General features: G+C 37.6%; 1 protein-coding gene across 4 annotated transcripts in view; it reads left to right on the forward strand.

Annotated features, from left to right (window-relative positions):
• Positions 1–15,699, forward strand: part of NAA16 (N-alpha-acetyltransferase 16, NatA auxiliary subunit) — a 79,149-nt gene that overhangs the window by 27,436 nt on the left and 36,014 nt on the right. For 2 of the 4 annotated variants that reach the window (XR_012040406.1, XM_072850126.1), the window contains exons 7-9: positions 1,489–1,608; positions 3,775–3,870; positions 7,654–7,760. The exons of 1 other annotated variant lie outside the window; for it this stretch is intronic. Coding sequence is in view for 2 of the 3 variants with exons in the window: in XM_072850126.1 (XP_072706227.1) it covers positions 1,489–1,608; positions 3,775–3,870; positions 7,654–7,760 (323 nt within the window). In the remaining variant the exon portion in view is untranslated. The remainder of the gene's footprint in view (positions 1–1,488; positions 1,609–3,774; positions 3,871–7,653; positions 7,761–15,699) is intronic. One more of the 4 variants, XM_072850128.1, reaches the window with a different exon arrangement.

Raw genomic sequence — 15,699 nt, forward strand, 5'->3', positions numbered from 1 at the left:
ATAAAGCAGTAAAAGAAAAAAAACATGCAAAATCTTTAATTGATTTGAAACAATGACTATAGGGAAACTGGCAACACCGGATTTACAATTTTGTGCTCAAGTAACTCGCCCTACCAAAGTGGATAGTGGATTCAGGTAGTTTAACTTGGGTTGACACAGGAACAGAGGAGATCTGAGAGATTACTGTATTGGTGCATACTAGAGTAACTTTCTGTAAACCAGAGCTAGTATAACCCAGTTTTAATCTCATGAAAAATAGTGTTTGCGGTAAAAACACTGTTGTTTTTTTTTTTGACTGAAGTATCGAGTTCTTGTCTCCTTCTTAAGCTTTCTAATGCACTTAACTTGTATTGCCCTACTTAACTGAATACTGTAGTTGACTTTTTTTATTAAAAATAACCTGCAGTTGTTTTATGGATTTGAAGTACTAATACTGAGTTCTGAATATGTGCATTTATATGGTGTAATAGCATGTATTCTTCAGCTGCTCCTTGCTTGCACAGTTGTGGTGGGTTGACCCTGGCCAGCAGGTAAGCCGCCCCACACAGCAGCTTCCTCACTTCCCCCAGCCTTCCTTATCAGGACAGGAGAAAGAATAGGAAGAGCAAAAGCAAGAAAACTCATGTGTTGAGATAAAGATAGCTTAAGTGAAGGAAGGGGGGGGACGACACACCAACCCAGATGCCCAAGTGGTGCACAGGCAATCACTTGCCACCTCCCACAAGCAGACTGGTGCTCAGCTAGTCTCCAAGCAATGACTACCTCGCCAAACACTCCTTCCCCTCAACTTTTTTATTACTAAGCATGACACTACATAGCACAAAATACCCCTTGGCCAGTTCGGGTCAGCTGTCCAAGTTGTGTCCGCTCCCAACTTATTGCCCACCCTGGGCCGCTTGGTGGGTGGTAGAGTGGAGGTAAAAAGAGAAAGCCTTGATGCTCTACAAGTACTGCTTAGCAGTAGCGAACACATTGGTGTGCTATCAGTGTTTAGTCACAGATCCTAAACCACAGCACTGTATGGGCTGCTATGAAGAAAATGAATTCCATGTAAGCCAGACCCAGTAGAACAATTTCCTTAGTAGCAAACCAGTATGATTTAACTGGTTAAAAACTGGTTAGTTGGTGTAAAAAATACAGGTGTAGTTAAGTGAACAGCCTGGTAAGAAGCGACATAGTCATGTGTTGGAGTCCTGGAAGGAAGAGTTGCTTCTGTCTTTGATAATCCCAATAGCTATTTTAAATACTTGGATACAGACATTCAAATAATCTTTGTTTTCACAGGTGCTGAACGCTCCAAACTGTGTTAAGGTTATATGTGTGGTAGCTTCGAGTAGCACTCGTAAATGCCTTTGGAAAAATAAAGCCTCTTTTTAAGTATCTACATATGATTAAACCCAATTTTATGTATCTGGTTTTGTAAACCTTACTACCAAGCCATCAGTATTTTCTCATGTATTTCACAGTTCTTTACTGCATTGCTTTTAGGAGAGATGTTACTGAAGCTGGGAAGACTGAAAGAAGCTGGTGAAGTATACAAAGAGTTAATTGAGCGCAATGCAGAAAACTGGTATTATTACGAAGGCTTGGAAAAGGCCCTACAACCTAGTAAGTTAAGATACATGGAAAATACATATGATATAGGATATACTTAAAACTCCTGTTTGATATGTTACTGGTTTAGATTAAAACACTTTACTTGGCAGAAAATTATGTACTTTCTAATCTTGAATAGGGTATAGTTGTGTTTTATCCATTTAAAAAAAGTTCACTGAAAAACTTGTGTGCATGAAAATACCAACAGCAAGTCTTTCTCTTCTTGGAGCTAAAGGTGGCATTTGCTAACGTGCTTATATGAACATTTCCTTGCCACACATGAACTTGGAAACCAAACTGCAATTCATTCCTGTTTAGTAGTTGATTGTCAGACTACTATCATACACCACAACATAAAATTGTCATTCTGAAACTTGTTTAGGTAGTACCTCTTTCTATGGGCATGTAGAGAAGTACTCAAATATCTATTTCAGATTGCCTTTTAAAGATAGGCCATCTGTAAAAAATTCTTTTTTTTTTTTTTGAGCTGAGTGTTCTTTGGAGGAAAAGGTGATAAATGTGATAAAATCCTTGTTATTCCAATGCTAGTTCTGTCTTTCCAGGAAAATAGTGAATTGTTGTGGTTTGGGGGTTTTTTTGTTGTTTTGTTTTGTTTTTTTTTAAATTACAGCTTTGCAACAATTTATACTATAGTAAGTGTTTTGCAGTGGTAACTTTCCCAAGTGTTTACCTTTACACAGGAATGGTTTCCTTGTATCTCACTGTTCACTAATTAGTGGAAGTTTTATTTGAGTTATTCTGATGACATCATAAATCATAAGCCCACAAGGATATTGTTCGTAGATATTATAGCTGCATTATATTTCTCAACCAGCTTTCTACTAGAAAGTTTTACAGTTGGGTTTCATAAGGTCTGGGAATATGGCTTGTGATTGGGAAATGAAAACGATTGCATTTGTTACATTTATGCAGAGTGCCCTTTGAATGGTCTTCCTAATGTATCTATAAAGTTGAACACCATGATTGTTGTCTCTGAAAATAAAGTACCCAAGAACTTGATTATTCTGTTTCATATAATAAATATGTTGATGAAAATGTGTAGCTCTTAAAAAAAGAACCGACCCAGTAGTTTATTTGACATATTAAAATCCTATGTAGATTAAAACTGTACTAATTTATAAAACTAATAATGCTACTTTATTTTTTTAGGTGGTCTTAGGACTATTTCCTCCCCCATGGTAAGTTCTGGAGCTCCAACTTGTGACTTCAATTAGGGCTTTTATGCTTTAGTTCCAATCCGAACATTATTTTAGTATAATGTTTAGAATTCTACATCTCTTGGAGCCACTGGGTAACATATTCCCCCCCCTTCCCCAACATCTGAGCTCAGTGACAAGATAAATTGTTTTTCTTATGAAAGCAAAACAGATATATTTATTAAGTATATGTTGTCATAGTCTTGATCTGTACATTCAGTTTTATTTAAATTGCTTGATGAATTTAATAATATTTAAGCAAAATTGATCTTAATTTTGTGAAAATAGCATTTCAAAGCAACAGATTAGTTTTATTTAAGTTCTAACCACATTGGAGCTCCAAAGCATATTATGGGGGAAAGGGGAGGAGTGGGAAGAAAATCTTTAAGTACCTTTATTTTTGTTAAACATTAAAAGTATAGAGAGTTCTGATGCTCAGTACTTAAACTGGCAGTTTTATGCTCTGTTCTTGCTGCCATCAGAGGACCTATAATAAAGGCATGCTTGTATAGTATGCTATTTGTTATACCTATGATTTAGAAATGCAATATAATTCTCTGAATGCTTTAAGTATGTCTGAAATGGATGCATAGTGAAAAAAACAGTTAATTGAAGCTCTGAATGTCATACTACTGTGTGAATGGGTCTGCACAGCATGTAACTGAAAGACACCAAGCTCTAGTGCTGTATGACTGAATGTGCAAGGTGATTGTCCTTTTTGCAGTTTATCCTTACAGTGATTAATGCTGGTAGCTGCGTTTTGTACATACAGTGTGTTTTCAATACACAGTTTTACACAGTAATGTTTATCATTAACTGGAAAAAATAGCTCAATGTTTAAATTGTTCCGAATCAAAACTGTTTAAGAAGTCTAGCTAAATTAATTCTCAATATTGAAAAACATTCAGAAGAACAGATTTTTATCTCTGTTACTTATATCTATTATATTTACTGATAATAGGCACTTTAGAAGAGAGGCTTCAGATTTATGAAGAAGTTAGTAAAAGACATCCCAGAGCAGTTTCACCTAGAAGATTACCTTTAAACTTTGTTTCAGGTAACAAGTTGCATATCTGTTCCATAATAGTTCTTTATTTGTTTTTTTTCTTAAGTTTTCATCAGGCTGTTGAATGTGCATTTAATACCTATTTGTGCATTTAATACCTATTTGTACATGTACACAAACCAGATGTACGCATTTCTCTTGGAGTAGACAAAATTATTTGTTACGTTTTAGGAGTCGATAGAAAAAGTTCATGCACTCTAATATGGTGATACGAACTATGTAATGTCTGTGTTGATAAAACTACAGTACAGAATGGTATATAGATTGTAGGAATTGTACATTTTTCTGCATCATGCAAGTTAAGCATCATGAGTTAAAAGGTAGGGGGTATAGTACACTTGAATTAAGGGTATAGGTGTGTGTGTATATACACACCCCTCTCCTTTATCTTTAATATACATATATATATATGCGCTAACTTATATATGCTAACTTATGTATAAACACTGAAATCAGGTGTTAATGATGCATATAACAATCGCAATAGCACAGGATTGTTGAATTTCCTAACAGTTTTTTTATTGTACAGTTTTTCTACTGTACAGAAAACACCAAATCTTTTTTTATGACTCTGAATATCTTATTGGGTGTACAACACTTTGTTGCAGAACCATTAAAACTTAAATCTACAACAAAAACTAACTTTGTGCTGATAATTTAATAAGAATAGGAACAAAAAGCAGGTCTGCAGTGTTATGTAGCACAAATTATTTTATTTTTAATTTTACAGCAAACTTCTTTCAGTGACTCTGTCCTTTCAAAAGTTGTTTTGAAATACAGTGCACAAATATCTTCAGTTCTGGAGGGAATATATATATACCTTTTAAAACGGAAAGCTATGATCTTCCCAAATAGAAGGAAGGAGGCTAAATGAAATGGTAAATCCCATAAAAATACACACTTGCTATGTAGCTAACAGCTATAACTCCAGTAGAAAACTTTTGGAAAGAAATATAAAGTAGTTAAGTTAGATATCAAGTGTAATGAAATTTAAGTTTAGCTGCAAATACCCAACATATCTGCTCATGCTTTTAATTTCATTAGGTTAGTTTTTAGTTTAGCTCATTTACTGACCACTGCATTTGTTGTAGCATTTAAATGCTATAGAGCATAGCTAGTCCACTTTTCTGTTGTTGCTCAGAAGTCTGAATGTCATACACCTTTCCTGTGTAAAATCACAAGATTAACTGCTTCATAACAGATTTAGCCCTGAAGTTAACACTTGTGCCTTACTTAATTCTGGATATTTCAGTTTCTTTGAAGACACAAGGGCAAATTTTAAGGCAGTTCAGCTAGATTTGAAAAGCTAGGTGACAAGTAATTGTTTTTCTCCTGTAATAAAATTGTTATGGTAATACATAGGAAACAAGGAAATAACCTGCAAAAAGCTTTTCCATATCTTTATTAATAGTGTGTTTTGCTGTTGACTTCATTTCACTGTATGTTTTGCACTAGGTTACCTTATCATATCTGACGGTGTAGTTTCACAGCTAATGTTCATTTATATAGAAATATGTTTGGTAATAAGATTAGTTGTTCCTGCTGTAGCAATAGTCTAAATGAAAGCAAAATTCATTATTAGATCAGTCGAGAAAAATCTCTTCATAAGCTACTTTCTGCAGAGTGTTTCATAACAAATAAGATTTTTCCTAAATTAAAACTTGTGTTTCTGTTAATCTGTTGAGCTTGTCTCAGTCATGGGTGTATAAGACTGTTTGTGATCCCCTAGAAATTAATCTGTTTAGTAAAATGACTTCTTGTGGTTTGTAAGTACAGCAGATAAGAATTCCTGTTGCCAAAAGTTAATAGTGAGAATGTGAAGGTGTAGAAACAGACTTGTTTGCAGAAATATATTTGCAGATTTCAAGAGGATTGAATTTTTGGTTCAATGGGGTTGCTGTTCCAGTGTGGTCACTGACCAATTGCTTGCAACCAATGCTGGTTGATTCAGAATTGGCTTAAAATACTCTAAAGTGCAGGCTTGCATTAAAAGGGCAGTCCTTCCCAGACTTTGCCATGCATTGCATCTTAATAACCTTGTATTTGATACAAATCAGCTCCTTGATCCAGCTGGAAACCACCTGTATGGAGGAAGACTGTTACAATTAATTTTCAGACTGATCAAGGGTGGGTGGAATTGGAGTCTGGCCATCCAGTTTTAGGTTAGTTTATGCTGCTGTGGATTCACTGTTCCTGTGGTCAGGTCTTTTCTGTGCCTCAGAGACTACATTTCAAGCTTTGCTTCATGTCATAGGTGGGTGCCTAGCTGTGTGTTTAGCATTTTTCACTTTGTTTTAAAGTTGTTCTGCTTTGTATAAATAAATATATACTTAATGAAAACTTGAGTCTTGCTTTCCTAAGTTCTGAGTTACAATTCTTCCATCAAGAATATAAATTAGAATAAGCCAACAGAAGAAACTGAGATGGATTTTTTGTCATACAGGGGAGTTTCTTGTAGTGTGAGAAAACAAGTTTTAATTAATTCACGGGTAATAAAGCATGTGCTTATAGTCCAGTTATGGATCCCCATCTGGGGGTAGGAGTTTCTATATACAGCAGTTTATTTTAGTACAGAGAGGTGAGAACATGAGTTACTTCTATTAGTCTCAGTAACAGCGCTGATAACAGTAAGTGTAGGACAATTAAGAATTGGTGGAAGTACATAATGTTATATACAAAGCAGTAGTATGTTTCATAAATATTCAAAAAATGAACAATCTGTTAATCAAATTTGTAATGTGTTCTTAATGAATTGAAGTTTATTTCAACAGTTTTATGTGTGTATGTTAGCATTATGTGAAGTGTACTACTTCCTTGTTTAAAGACTTAGAGAAGTCCGCATCAGAGTAGGCAATGAAGTGTAGCAACTTCATCCCTATGCAAAACAAACAAACCCAATAAAAAATAATAAATAAATAAAAAAATTTGGAACAACTGAGAGCAACCACTTTTCGTCATAGGAATAAAAACATGAAAGCCAGCTACTTTCCTGACTGGATATCTTCTCTTTGAAGTCCTGCTTCTTTTTCTTTTTCTCTTTCTTTTTTTTTTTAATCAGCATTTCTCAAGTGGCATACTGCAAGTACTGTAATTTTTACCTGAAAACATAATTAAATCAGATTTTTAGCTTTCTGCCAGTCTATTTTAATAAAGATGATTCTGACATGGTGCTTATCCTTCTGAAACCAGGTCTTCTATTCTGTTTCTGATTCCAGAAACAATCATATTATCATCGGAAGTCATGTCCTACTCATAAAAAATAGGACTAGAAGAGAGGTAGAGGGTTCATTTCATCCATCCTTCTTCCTCAAAGCAGGATAATTTATATCTGCACTATTCCTAAAACACATTTGTCTAACTTAATCATAAAAACTTCCAATGATGGAACTTTTACAAGATCTCCAAGGTAATCCATTCCAGTGCTCAGTTATTCTTACCATTATAATTTTTTCCAATGTTTGTTTAAATAGCCCTTGCTACATCCTCTGTAGCCAGCACTTAATACTTTCTCTTTTTAATAGATTTTACAGGTTTGAGGACTGTTACCATGCCTTCATCAGCAGTCTCCTAAACACTAGCAACTTAAGCATTTTACTCTAATCTTTTTTTATCCAGAGCATATTTGCATCTTATTCTTAGATAACACGAAAGATGAAAACCCTTAATTGCAGTTTCTCAGTTACTCTATTATCCAGAGTTGCACAGCAATTAGTGCTTATATTTATATAACACTTGCAATCACTGACATATAACCAAATACACTTTTGTTTCTAGGTGAAAAATTTAGAGAACTAATGGATAAGTTCCTGAGGGTTAACTTCAGTAAAGGCTGCCCACCCTTGTTTACCACTTTGAAATCTTTATATTACAATCCAGAAAAGGTAAAATTTAGTATTTATTTGGTTTTAATGAAGTCTTCTATATTGAATTTCTAATAGACTATCTAACTGGTTTTATATAGATTTTCCTGTAACTTACCAATAACTGTTGCTGAACATTTTTCTCCTTAATGTGCTATTTTGTCATATGTGAATGATCACGTGATGATGCTTAATATGTATGAAACTTCACTTCTGTAGACAGTTGATGTCAAAATGCTTGAAGTTGGACTGGTGCAGAATGCACTGAAGTTCTTGAAAAATCAAAGATAACTGATAACTTTATTTTTGTGTACTTTGAGAGAAAGTGTGTCAGGATTCTTTCAACTTATGGTTTATGATGTCACCAGAAGTAATTTTAAAATATCACACAGATGGCTATTGTTCTACGTACATTTCTGAATTGCATGAATACGTTAGTATTTACCACAAAGGCTTGTTTCCCATTTCAGTCTTTAGCTAAAACTTTAGTGTTTAATTTTTGCACTTCTAAATTCTCACAGTTTTGGCAAAATTGTTTCACATCAGAACTGTTGTTTCAAATTTAGTTTTTAGTTCCAAGCTTGTCAGTAAGGCATAGTAAAAATAAATTTTCCAACTAAAGCATGTTACTAAAATGTGTAGAAAATAAAATAAAGGTCCAGTCTATTCAGACTTTGCTATCTTTGTTACAAGCAATAAAACTCTGGGTATTCTAATACATTCATGACTAGGTAAGAAGAGGTTTTTGTAGCTGGAAAAACCCTAAATACATGATGCAGCTTTTCAACCAGCAGTGGATGTTCCTTTAATTGGACTAAAATTATCCTTCTTTCTGAGAGTCTCTTTGCTAGTTGTCGTAAAATGAAATTTTCAATACACTTCTGTTTGGAGAATGTAATTTGTGCTGTGTCTCCATGGTTGACATAATTTTAGTAAATTCTGCTATCATGTATAGTACAAGCTTTTCCACAGTGCCTATTGCTAATGCATACTTTTCAATGTAAACTCTTGAAACTGGATTGAAATTTTTATAATGATGATACACTGACTATCTAGGCAGAAGTACAGTCAGCGCTGTGAAAGTTTTACCTCTGCTATTTGAAGTATGAAAATCTAGAAGTTAAAAGATATATATAACTCATTTGGTGTGTGAAAAGATTTTTAGCACTTAATTGTTTTTGACATGATGGGTTAAAAAAAAAACCTGAGGACTACTATGTTTTGGGGCAGACTTATCCAGAAAAGTGCCTTGCTGCTAGTTATTTTCATTGTATCAAATCGGTGCCACTTGGACCTGCCAGCTTAATCATGAAAACGAATTAAAATCAAGAGCCTCACAGTTCCTAAATGTGCTTGGTTTTGTTTGTGCTGCTAATTTCTGCAAAAGCATTTTCCTCTTCTTGTCCTTCTCTTACTAAGACAGGGTCTCTTTCACATTACACTTGGTTGGGTTTTCATGTAACTATAGTGTAGCAGAAGGATCTTTGAAGCTAAGAGAAACTTTAATTTTAGTCTCAGACAGTTAATTTTAGAATTGCTAAAATTTAGGGGTTGGGGGCACAAAATCGTGGCAAATCAATGTGTGCTACACCTTTCAGGAAAATGTTGTATTTAGATATCTAGCTTGTCTAAGTTGGTGCTTAATACTAGCTTCCCACATAAATTACTGTTATATTTTGACTGAAAATAGAAGGAATTGTAGTCAGGATTCTGTTATGCCTACTAAAAAATACCTAGTAAATTACTGAATTCTCTACAAGTTGGGAATGAACAATTCCCTATTTATGTCTTTGGAAACAGGTGTAATTTGGTGTAGTCAACTGCAGTTGCATTTTGAAGTGGCATAGATACGAGGATTTTATGAAACAGTGGTATTAGATAAATGCCCAGATCTTGGAGAAGGATCACAGGTCAGCAGGAGAGCACCTGAAGAGCAGCACAAAGGAATTCCAGCCACTCCAGCCAGTAAGTCATCTTCATCGGGGTCCAACTTAAATGCCTCTATGCAAATACACATAGCATGAGGAATAAACAAGAGGAGTTACACACATGTACATGCCTGCAGGGCTCTGATCTTATTGGCATCACGGAGACGTCGTGGGGTGGCTCCTGTGACTGGAGTGTTGGAATGGAAGGATACAGGCTCTTTGGAAGGACAGGCAGGGGAGATGAGGAGTGGGTGTCACCTTCTATGTCAATGACCAGCTGGAGTGCATGGAGTTCTGCCTGGGGATGGATGAGGAGCTGACTGAGAGTTTATAGGTCAGGATTAAAGGGAGGGCAAGGACAGGTGACATTATAGTGGGGGTCTGCTGCAGGCCACCTGACCAGGAAGACTGAGTGGATGAGGCCCTCTATAGACAGACAGGAGCAGCCTCTTGTTCACAAGGCCTGGCCCTCATGAGGGACTTCAACCACCCTGATATCTGTTGGAGGGACAACACAGCAGGGCATAAGCAGTCTGGGAGTTCCTGGAATGGGTTAATGATAACTTCCTTCTTCATGTGACAGAGGAGACAACAAGCAGAGGTGCTATGCTGGACCTTGTTCTCACCAACAAGGAGGGGCTGGTGGGGAATGTGAAGCTCAAGGGCAGCCTTGCCTGCAGTGACCATTAAATGGTGGAGTTCAAGATCCTTAGGGCACTGAGGAGGATGCACAACAAGCTCTCTACCCTGGACTTCAGGAGAGCAGACTTTGGCCTCTTCAGGGATCTGCTTCATAGAGTACCATGGGATAACACCTTGGAGGGAAGAGGGGCCCAAGGGAACTGGTTAATATTCAAGGATCGCCTCCTCCAAGCTCAGGAATGATGCATCCCAACAATGAGGAAGTCAGGCAAAAATGCCAGGAGGCCTGCCTGGGTGAACAAGGAGCTCCTGGACAAACTCAAACACAAAAAGGAAGCCTACAGAGGGTGGAAGCAAGGACAGGTAGCTTGGGAGGAATCCAGAGCAATTGTCCGAGCAGCCAGGGATCAGGTTAGGAAAGCTGAAGCCTTGATAGAATTAAATCTGGCCAGGGACATCAGGGTCAACACGAAAAGCTTCTATAGCTATGTCGGTGATAAAAGGAATACTAGGGAAAATGTGGGCCTCTCTGGAAGGAAACAGGAGACCTGGTTACCCAAGGTATGGAGAAGGCTGAGGTACTCAATGACATTTTTGCCTCAGTCTTCACTGGCAAGTGCTCAAGCCACACCACCCAAGTCATGGAAGGCAAAGGCAAGGACTGGGAGAATGAAGAACCACCTACTGTAGGAGAAGATCAGGTTCAAGACCATCTAAGGAACCTGAAGGTGCACAAGTCCATGGGACCTGATGAGATGCACCTGTGGGTCCTGAGGGAACTGGTGGATGAAGTTGCTAAGCCACTACCCATCATATTTGAGAAGTCGTGGCAGCCCAGTGAAGTTCCCGCTGACTGGAAAAGGGGAAACATAACCCTCATTTTTAAAAAGGGAAAAAAGGAAGACCCGGGGCACTACAGGCCAGTCAGTTTCACCTCTGTGCCCAGCAAGATCATGGAGCAGGTTCTGCTGGAAACTGTGCTAAGGCACATGGAAAAAAAGGAGGTGATTGGTGACAGCCAACATGGCTTCACTAAGGGCAAATTGTGCCTGACAAATTTGGTGGTCTTCTACAACGGGGTTACAGTGTTGGTGGATAAGCAAAGAGCAACTGATGTCATCTACCTGGACTTGTGCAAAGCATTTGACACTGTCCCTTGTCTTTAAATTGGAGAGGCATGGATTTGAGGGATGGACCACTCGGTGGATAAGGAATTGGCTGGATGGTCACACTCAAAGACTTGGGGTCAATGGTCAATGTCCAAGTGGAGACTAGTGACAAGTGGCGTTCCTCAGGGGTCGGTACTGGAACTGGCAATGTTTAACATCTTTGGTGACATGGACAGTGGGATTGAGTGCACCCCTCAGCACGTTTGCCAATGAGACCAAGCTTTGTGGTGCGGTTGACATGCTGGAGGGGAGGGATGGCATCCAGAGGGACCTTGACAGGCTTGAGAGCTGGGCCTGTATGAACCTCATGAAGTTCAACAAGGCCAAGTGCAAGGTCCTGCACATGGGTTGGGGCAATCCCAAGCACAAATACAGGCTGGGCAGAGAATGGATTGAGAGCAGCCCTGGGGAGAAAGACTTGGGGCCGTTGTTTGATGAGCTCAACGTGACCTGACAATGTGCGCTTGCAGCCCAGAAAGCCAACCGTATCCTGGGTGACATCAAAAGAAGCATGGCCAGCATGTTGAGGGAGGTGATTCTGCCCCTCTACTCTGCTCTGGTGAGACCCCAGCTGTAGTACTGCATCCAGCTCTGGGGTACCCCATACAGGAAAGACATGGACCTGTTGGAGCAGGTCCAGAGGAGGGCCACAAAAATGATCAGAGGGCTGGAGTACCTCTGCTATGAGGAAAGGCTGAGAGAGTTGGGGTGGTTCAGCCTGGAGAAGAGAAGGCTCTGGGGAAGCCTTATAGCAGCCTTCCAGTACCTGAAGGGGGGCCTACAAGAAAGCTGGACAGGGACTTTTTACAAGGGCATGTAGTGATAGGACAAGGGGTAATGGCTTTAAACTGAAAGAGGGTAGATTTAGACTAGATATAAGGAAGAAATTCTTCACTATGAGGGTGGTGAGGCACTGGAACAGGTTGCCCAGAGAAGTTGTGGATGCCCCATCCCTGGAAGTGTTGAAGGCCATGTTGGATGGGGCTTTGAGCAACCTGGTCTAGTGGAAGGTGTCCCTGCCCATGGCAGGGGGGTTGGAACTAGATGATCTTCAAGGTCCCTTCCAACCCAAACCATTCTATGATTCTATTTAAGTCTAGAAAGTTCCTTTTTTTTTTTCCTAGAACTCCAGGTGGCTCCAGGATCTTTCATAAACCATGATTTTGGGAAAAAGGTGAAATAAGCGATGTTTATATTAATATAAGTATTCTATTTGTATGTACTTAATTCAGATTAAAAAATAGTGCTTCTATACTTTATATGTAGGAAAGGAAAATGTAAATTACTTAATTCAGTACCTGCAAGAATACAGAGAAATAGTGGGGGAAAAAAATACAGCTTTACATGCTCAGTGAACATGAGGATTATATTTCTCAGTGAATATCTCTTAACTTTTTGGTGTTAACATCTTTCACACCTGTGTGGGGAGACCAAAAGGTGATGTAAAGAGTAGCTGATTCTAGAGGAAAAATATTGATGTCTCCCCTCTGTTTGGAGAGGTCAAGGAAAAAAAAAAGGTAGTTGTATGGAAGGCAAATGTTTGTCAAATGTGTTCAGGAAAATCTTGTTGGTTATCTAATTGCTGTAAGTTGGTACTTCATACTAAATATTTCACATAAAAAATGATGGCATATTTTGATTTAAAAACAGGTTCTAGTCTATTAACATTAGTTGATAGTTTTGGGTGAAATCTAGCTTTAGGCACACAGAGCTGCAAAGCTTTAGGGCTTGCCCAAATCAAAGTGAAGACTATTCACGGAGGTTTTAGAAACTCTTCAGTACTTACAGTGCTTAGAAAGACTCTAAATACCAAGGTTATAGGTTGGAAGTTATGCTTTGTGTTCCAATACAGACATTGTTGTGATAAAGATCTAAACCAGATTTGCTGTACTTGTGGAATTTGTGGAAGTAACATCAGAAAATAAGGTGGGAAAAATTCTGATTTTTGGTCTGTTTAAGGAGTTAAAGTTCAGCTGTGTTTTAAGGTGATCAATTAGCAGTGTTTTAGTATCTTGGCATTGACTTGATCAAGGATCCTTTAAGCACTTAAGGAGTTTAAAAGGTTAATTGCTCAACAAATGAGTAATATCCACCAAGAATACACTGGAGTAATTTTTAATTTAGAAGTTGGCTAAACGTTACATTTATCTTTTTTCTTTCAGCTACACTTGTTTTTGTTTTGAGAATGGTTTGACAAAATCCTTATCTAGTACTATTTTTACATATTTGTTACACTCTGAGTTGTTTTAGGGAGACTAGAAGTGTGTCTGATAATTTGACTGAATTTGAAATCTTATGTGACACCTCACTGGAGATCAATAAGCTGTGTTTAAAAGGTTCCTGAAGACAGAGAAGGTAGTCTTGTTGTTTTAACACTTCTAGGAATAGGGAAATAAAACATAGAATTATCTTTGCGTAGCTTATCATAAAGAATATATTGTGCTCCTGTACATTCCTGCTTTTAGATAATAATTTTTGGTGTATTTGATTAAATCACAAAAGTATAGTTCTTGTATGCTAAGCATAACTTTTGACAAAATAAAAAATCTGGCACGACTCATCCAATAAAAAGATGGCTGAAGTAGTTATCTTTAGCTCTGTTTTCTTGGTTGGTTTTTTTTGGGGTAGGTGGATTATTTTATGCAGATGTGCATTCAGATTTCAAAAGCTTTCAGTTTTGTCGTTTGTCTCCCAAATTCTCTGGAATATGTTTATAACAGGAAAGGAATGATGTTAAGTTCCGGATTCAGGCATGTGAATTTAGGTCAGTGGACATAGAGAACTGCTCAGCTCACCACCATATGTTGTTTCCTACATAGGATCAGTTGAACTGCTATCAAGGCTCCTTTTGACTATGCTAGGTAGATCTGATAGATCTGCTTTGGTTGTAGAGGGAGCACAGACACCTGTATTAGGAACCTGAAGGTGCCTACTGTGTGTCCCATCTATTTCACTGGGGTGTGTTGGGAAGTGTTTATACTTGTTCCTAAAGTATCTATTATATGAGTACTTGATATCTGTGAAACTAATATTGAGCAAGCTTTACAATTGCTTCTAGAAAGAATTAATGAATGTCCCACCAAAAAACAAAACTGAAATAACTGAAGTGCTGGCTGGGTGGAGGGGATGTCACTTTTTCAGCTACATAATTGGAATTTGCTTACATACTTGTCTGAATATTAAGTGGAGAAAGGTGTGGAGTACAACTGGTTCTTCATCACTTCACTAAAGAATATGCTTTACTTTGGTTAAGGAGGAAAGATGTTTTAAATCTTCCTTCACACTTAAAGTAGAACTATTGGTTAAGATCATTTGGGTGAAGTCACAGAAGGGTACCATAAGTGGGAAAGACATCATAGTACAATCATGTAAAGCTATTTGTTTCAGGAGAAAAAAATGATCTTAAGGTTATTACTGGAAGAGACTTTCTTTGAGGCATGAGGATCTGAAATCTTTTCCATAAAGAAAGATTACATATAGCTTTGTTGCTTTTTGGCATTCTCAAAGACTTCTTTTGAGGCAAATTCTTCCCTATTAAGTAAGTCTCTAACACATTAAAGTATACTTTATATTATGTTATGCAGTCTGTCTTCCTTAAAATTCTGGGGCATAAAAAAATCATATATGTGTTGGCTTTGTGTTCAGTTTGCAATGTGCAGAGGTTTATATTTGCACAACTGGGTTGAAAAGGAAACTGTTCAAGGTTTAACTGCTTGAAACTTGGATGCTTGAGAAGGTAACAGAGACAGTATGATGAAACCTGGGATAAGCACATTAGCTGGATGTTTCATCACAGTCTCGCCAGTATTGTTTGTTACCTTCTACGAGTGAGTTAAGCCACTGAGATTTGAGATAATTATGTTTCAGGGGTACTTAAGGTAGTCTTTAAAATAACTCTGGAAGCTGATGGGGAGGGCGAGAAAGTGTTAAGCTTGCTTTGCTGTAAATTACTGTACATGCTTCTGCAACGAGATCCAATTGCAGATTCTATGGTCCTTCACTGCTTGCAAAGCAGTGATCTGACTTACTGTTTTGCTCCCTAGTTTTAGAAGGGAGTTATCCAATAAATTGTTTAATCCTTCAAAGTTCTTCGAATGAGGTTGTAATTTTTAAGGTTTTGTGCTGTTATGCTAGTCTAAGTAGCATTTGAACTGTTTTTTGACTGTTTCTTCCTCTTGTCAAACCACCTAGACTGGAGGAGATACAAATAGTAGAGACTGA

This window comes from Ciconia boyciana, chromosome 1 (genome assembly GCF_034638445.1).
Source record: "Ciconia boyciana chromosome 1, ASM3463844v1, whole genome shotgun sequence".
Classification (NCBI taxonomy): Eukaryota; Metazoa; Chordata; class Aves; order Ciconiiformes; family Ciconiidae; genus Ciconia; species Ciconia boyciana.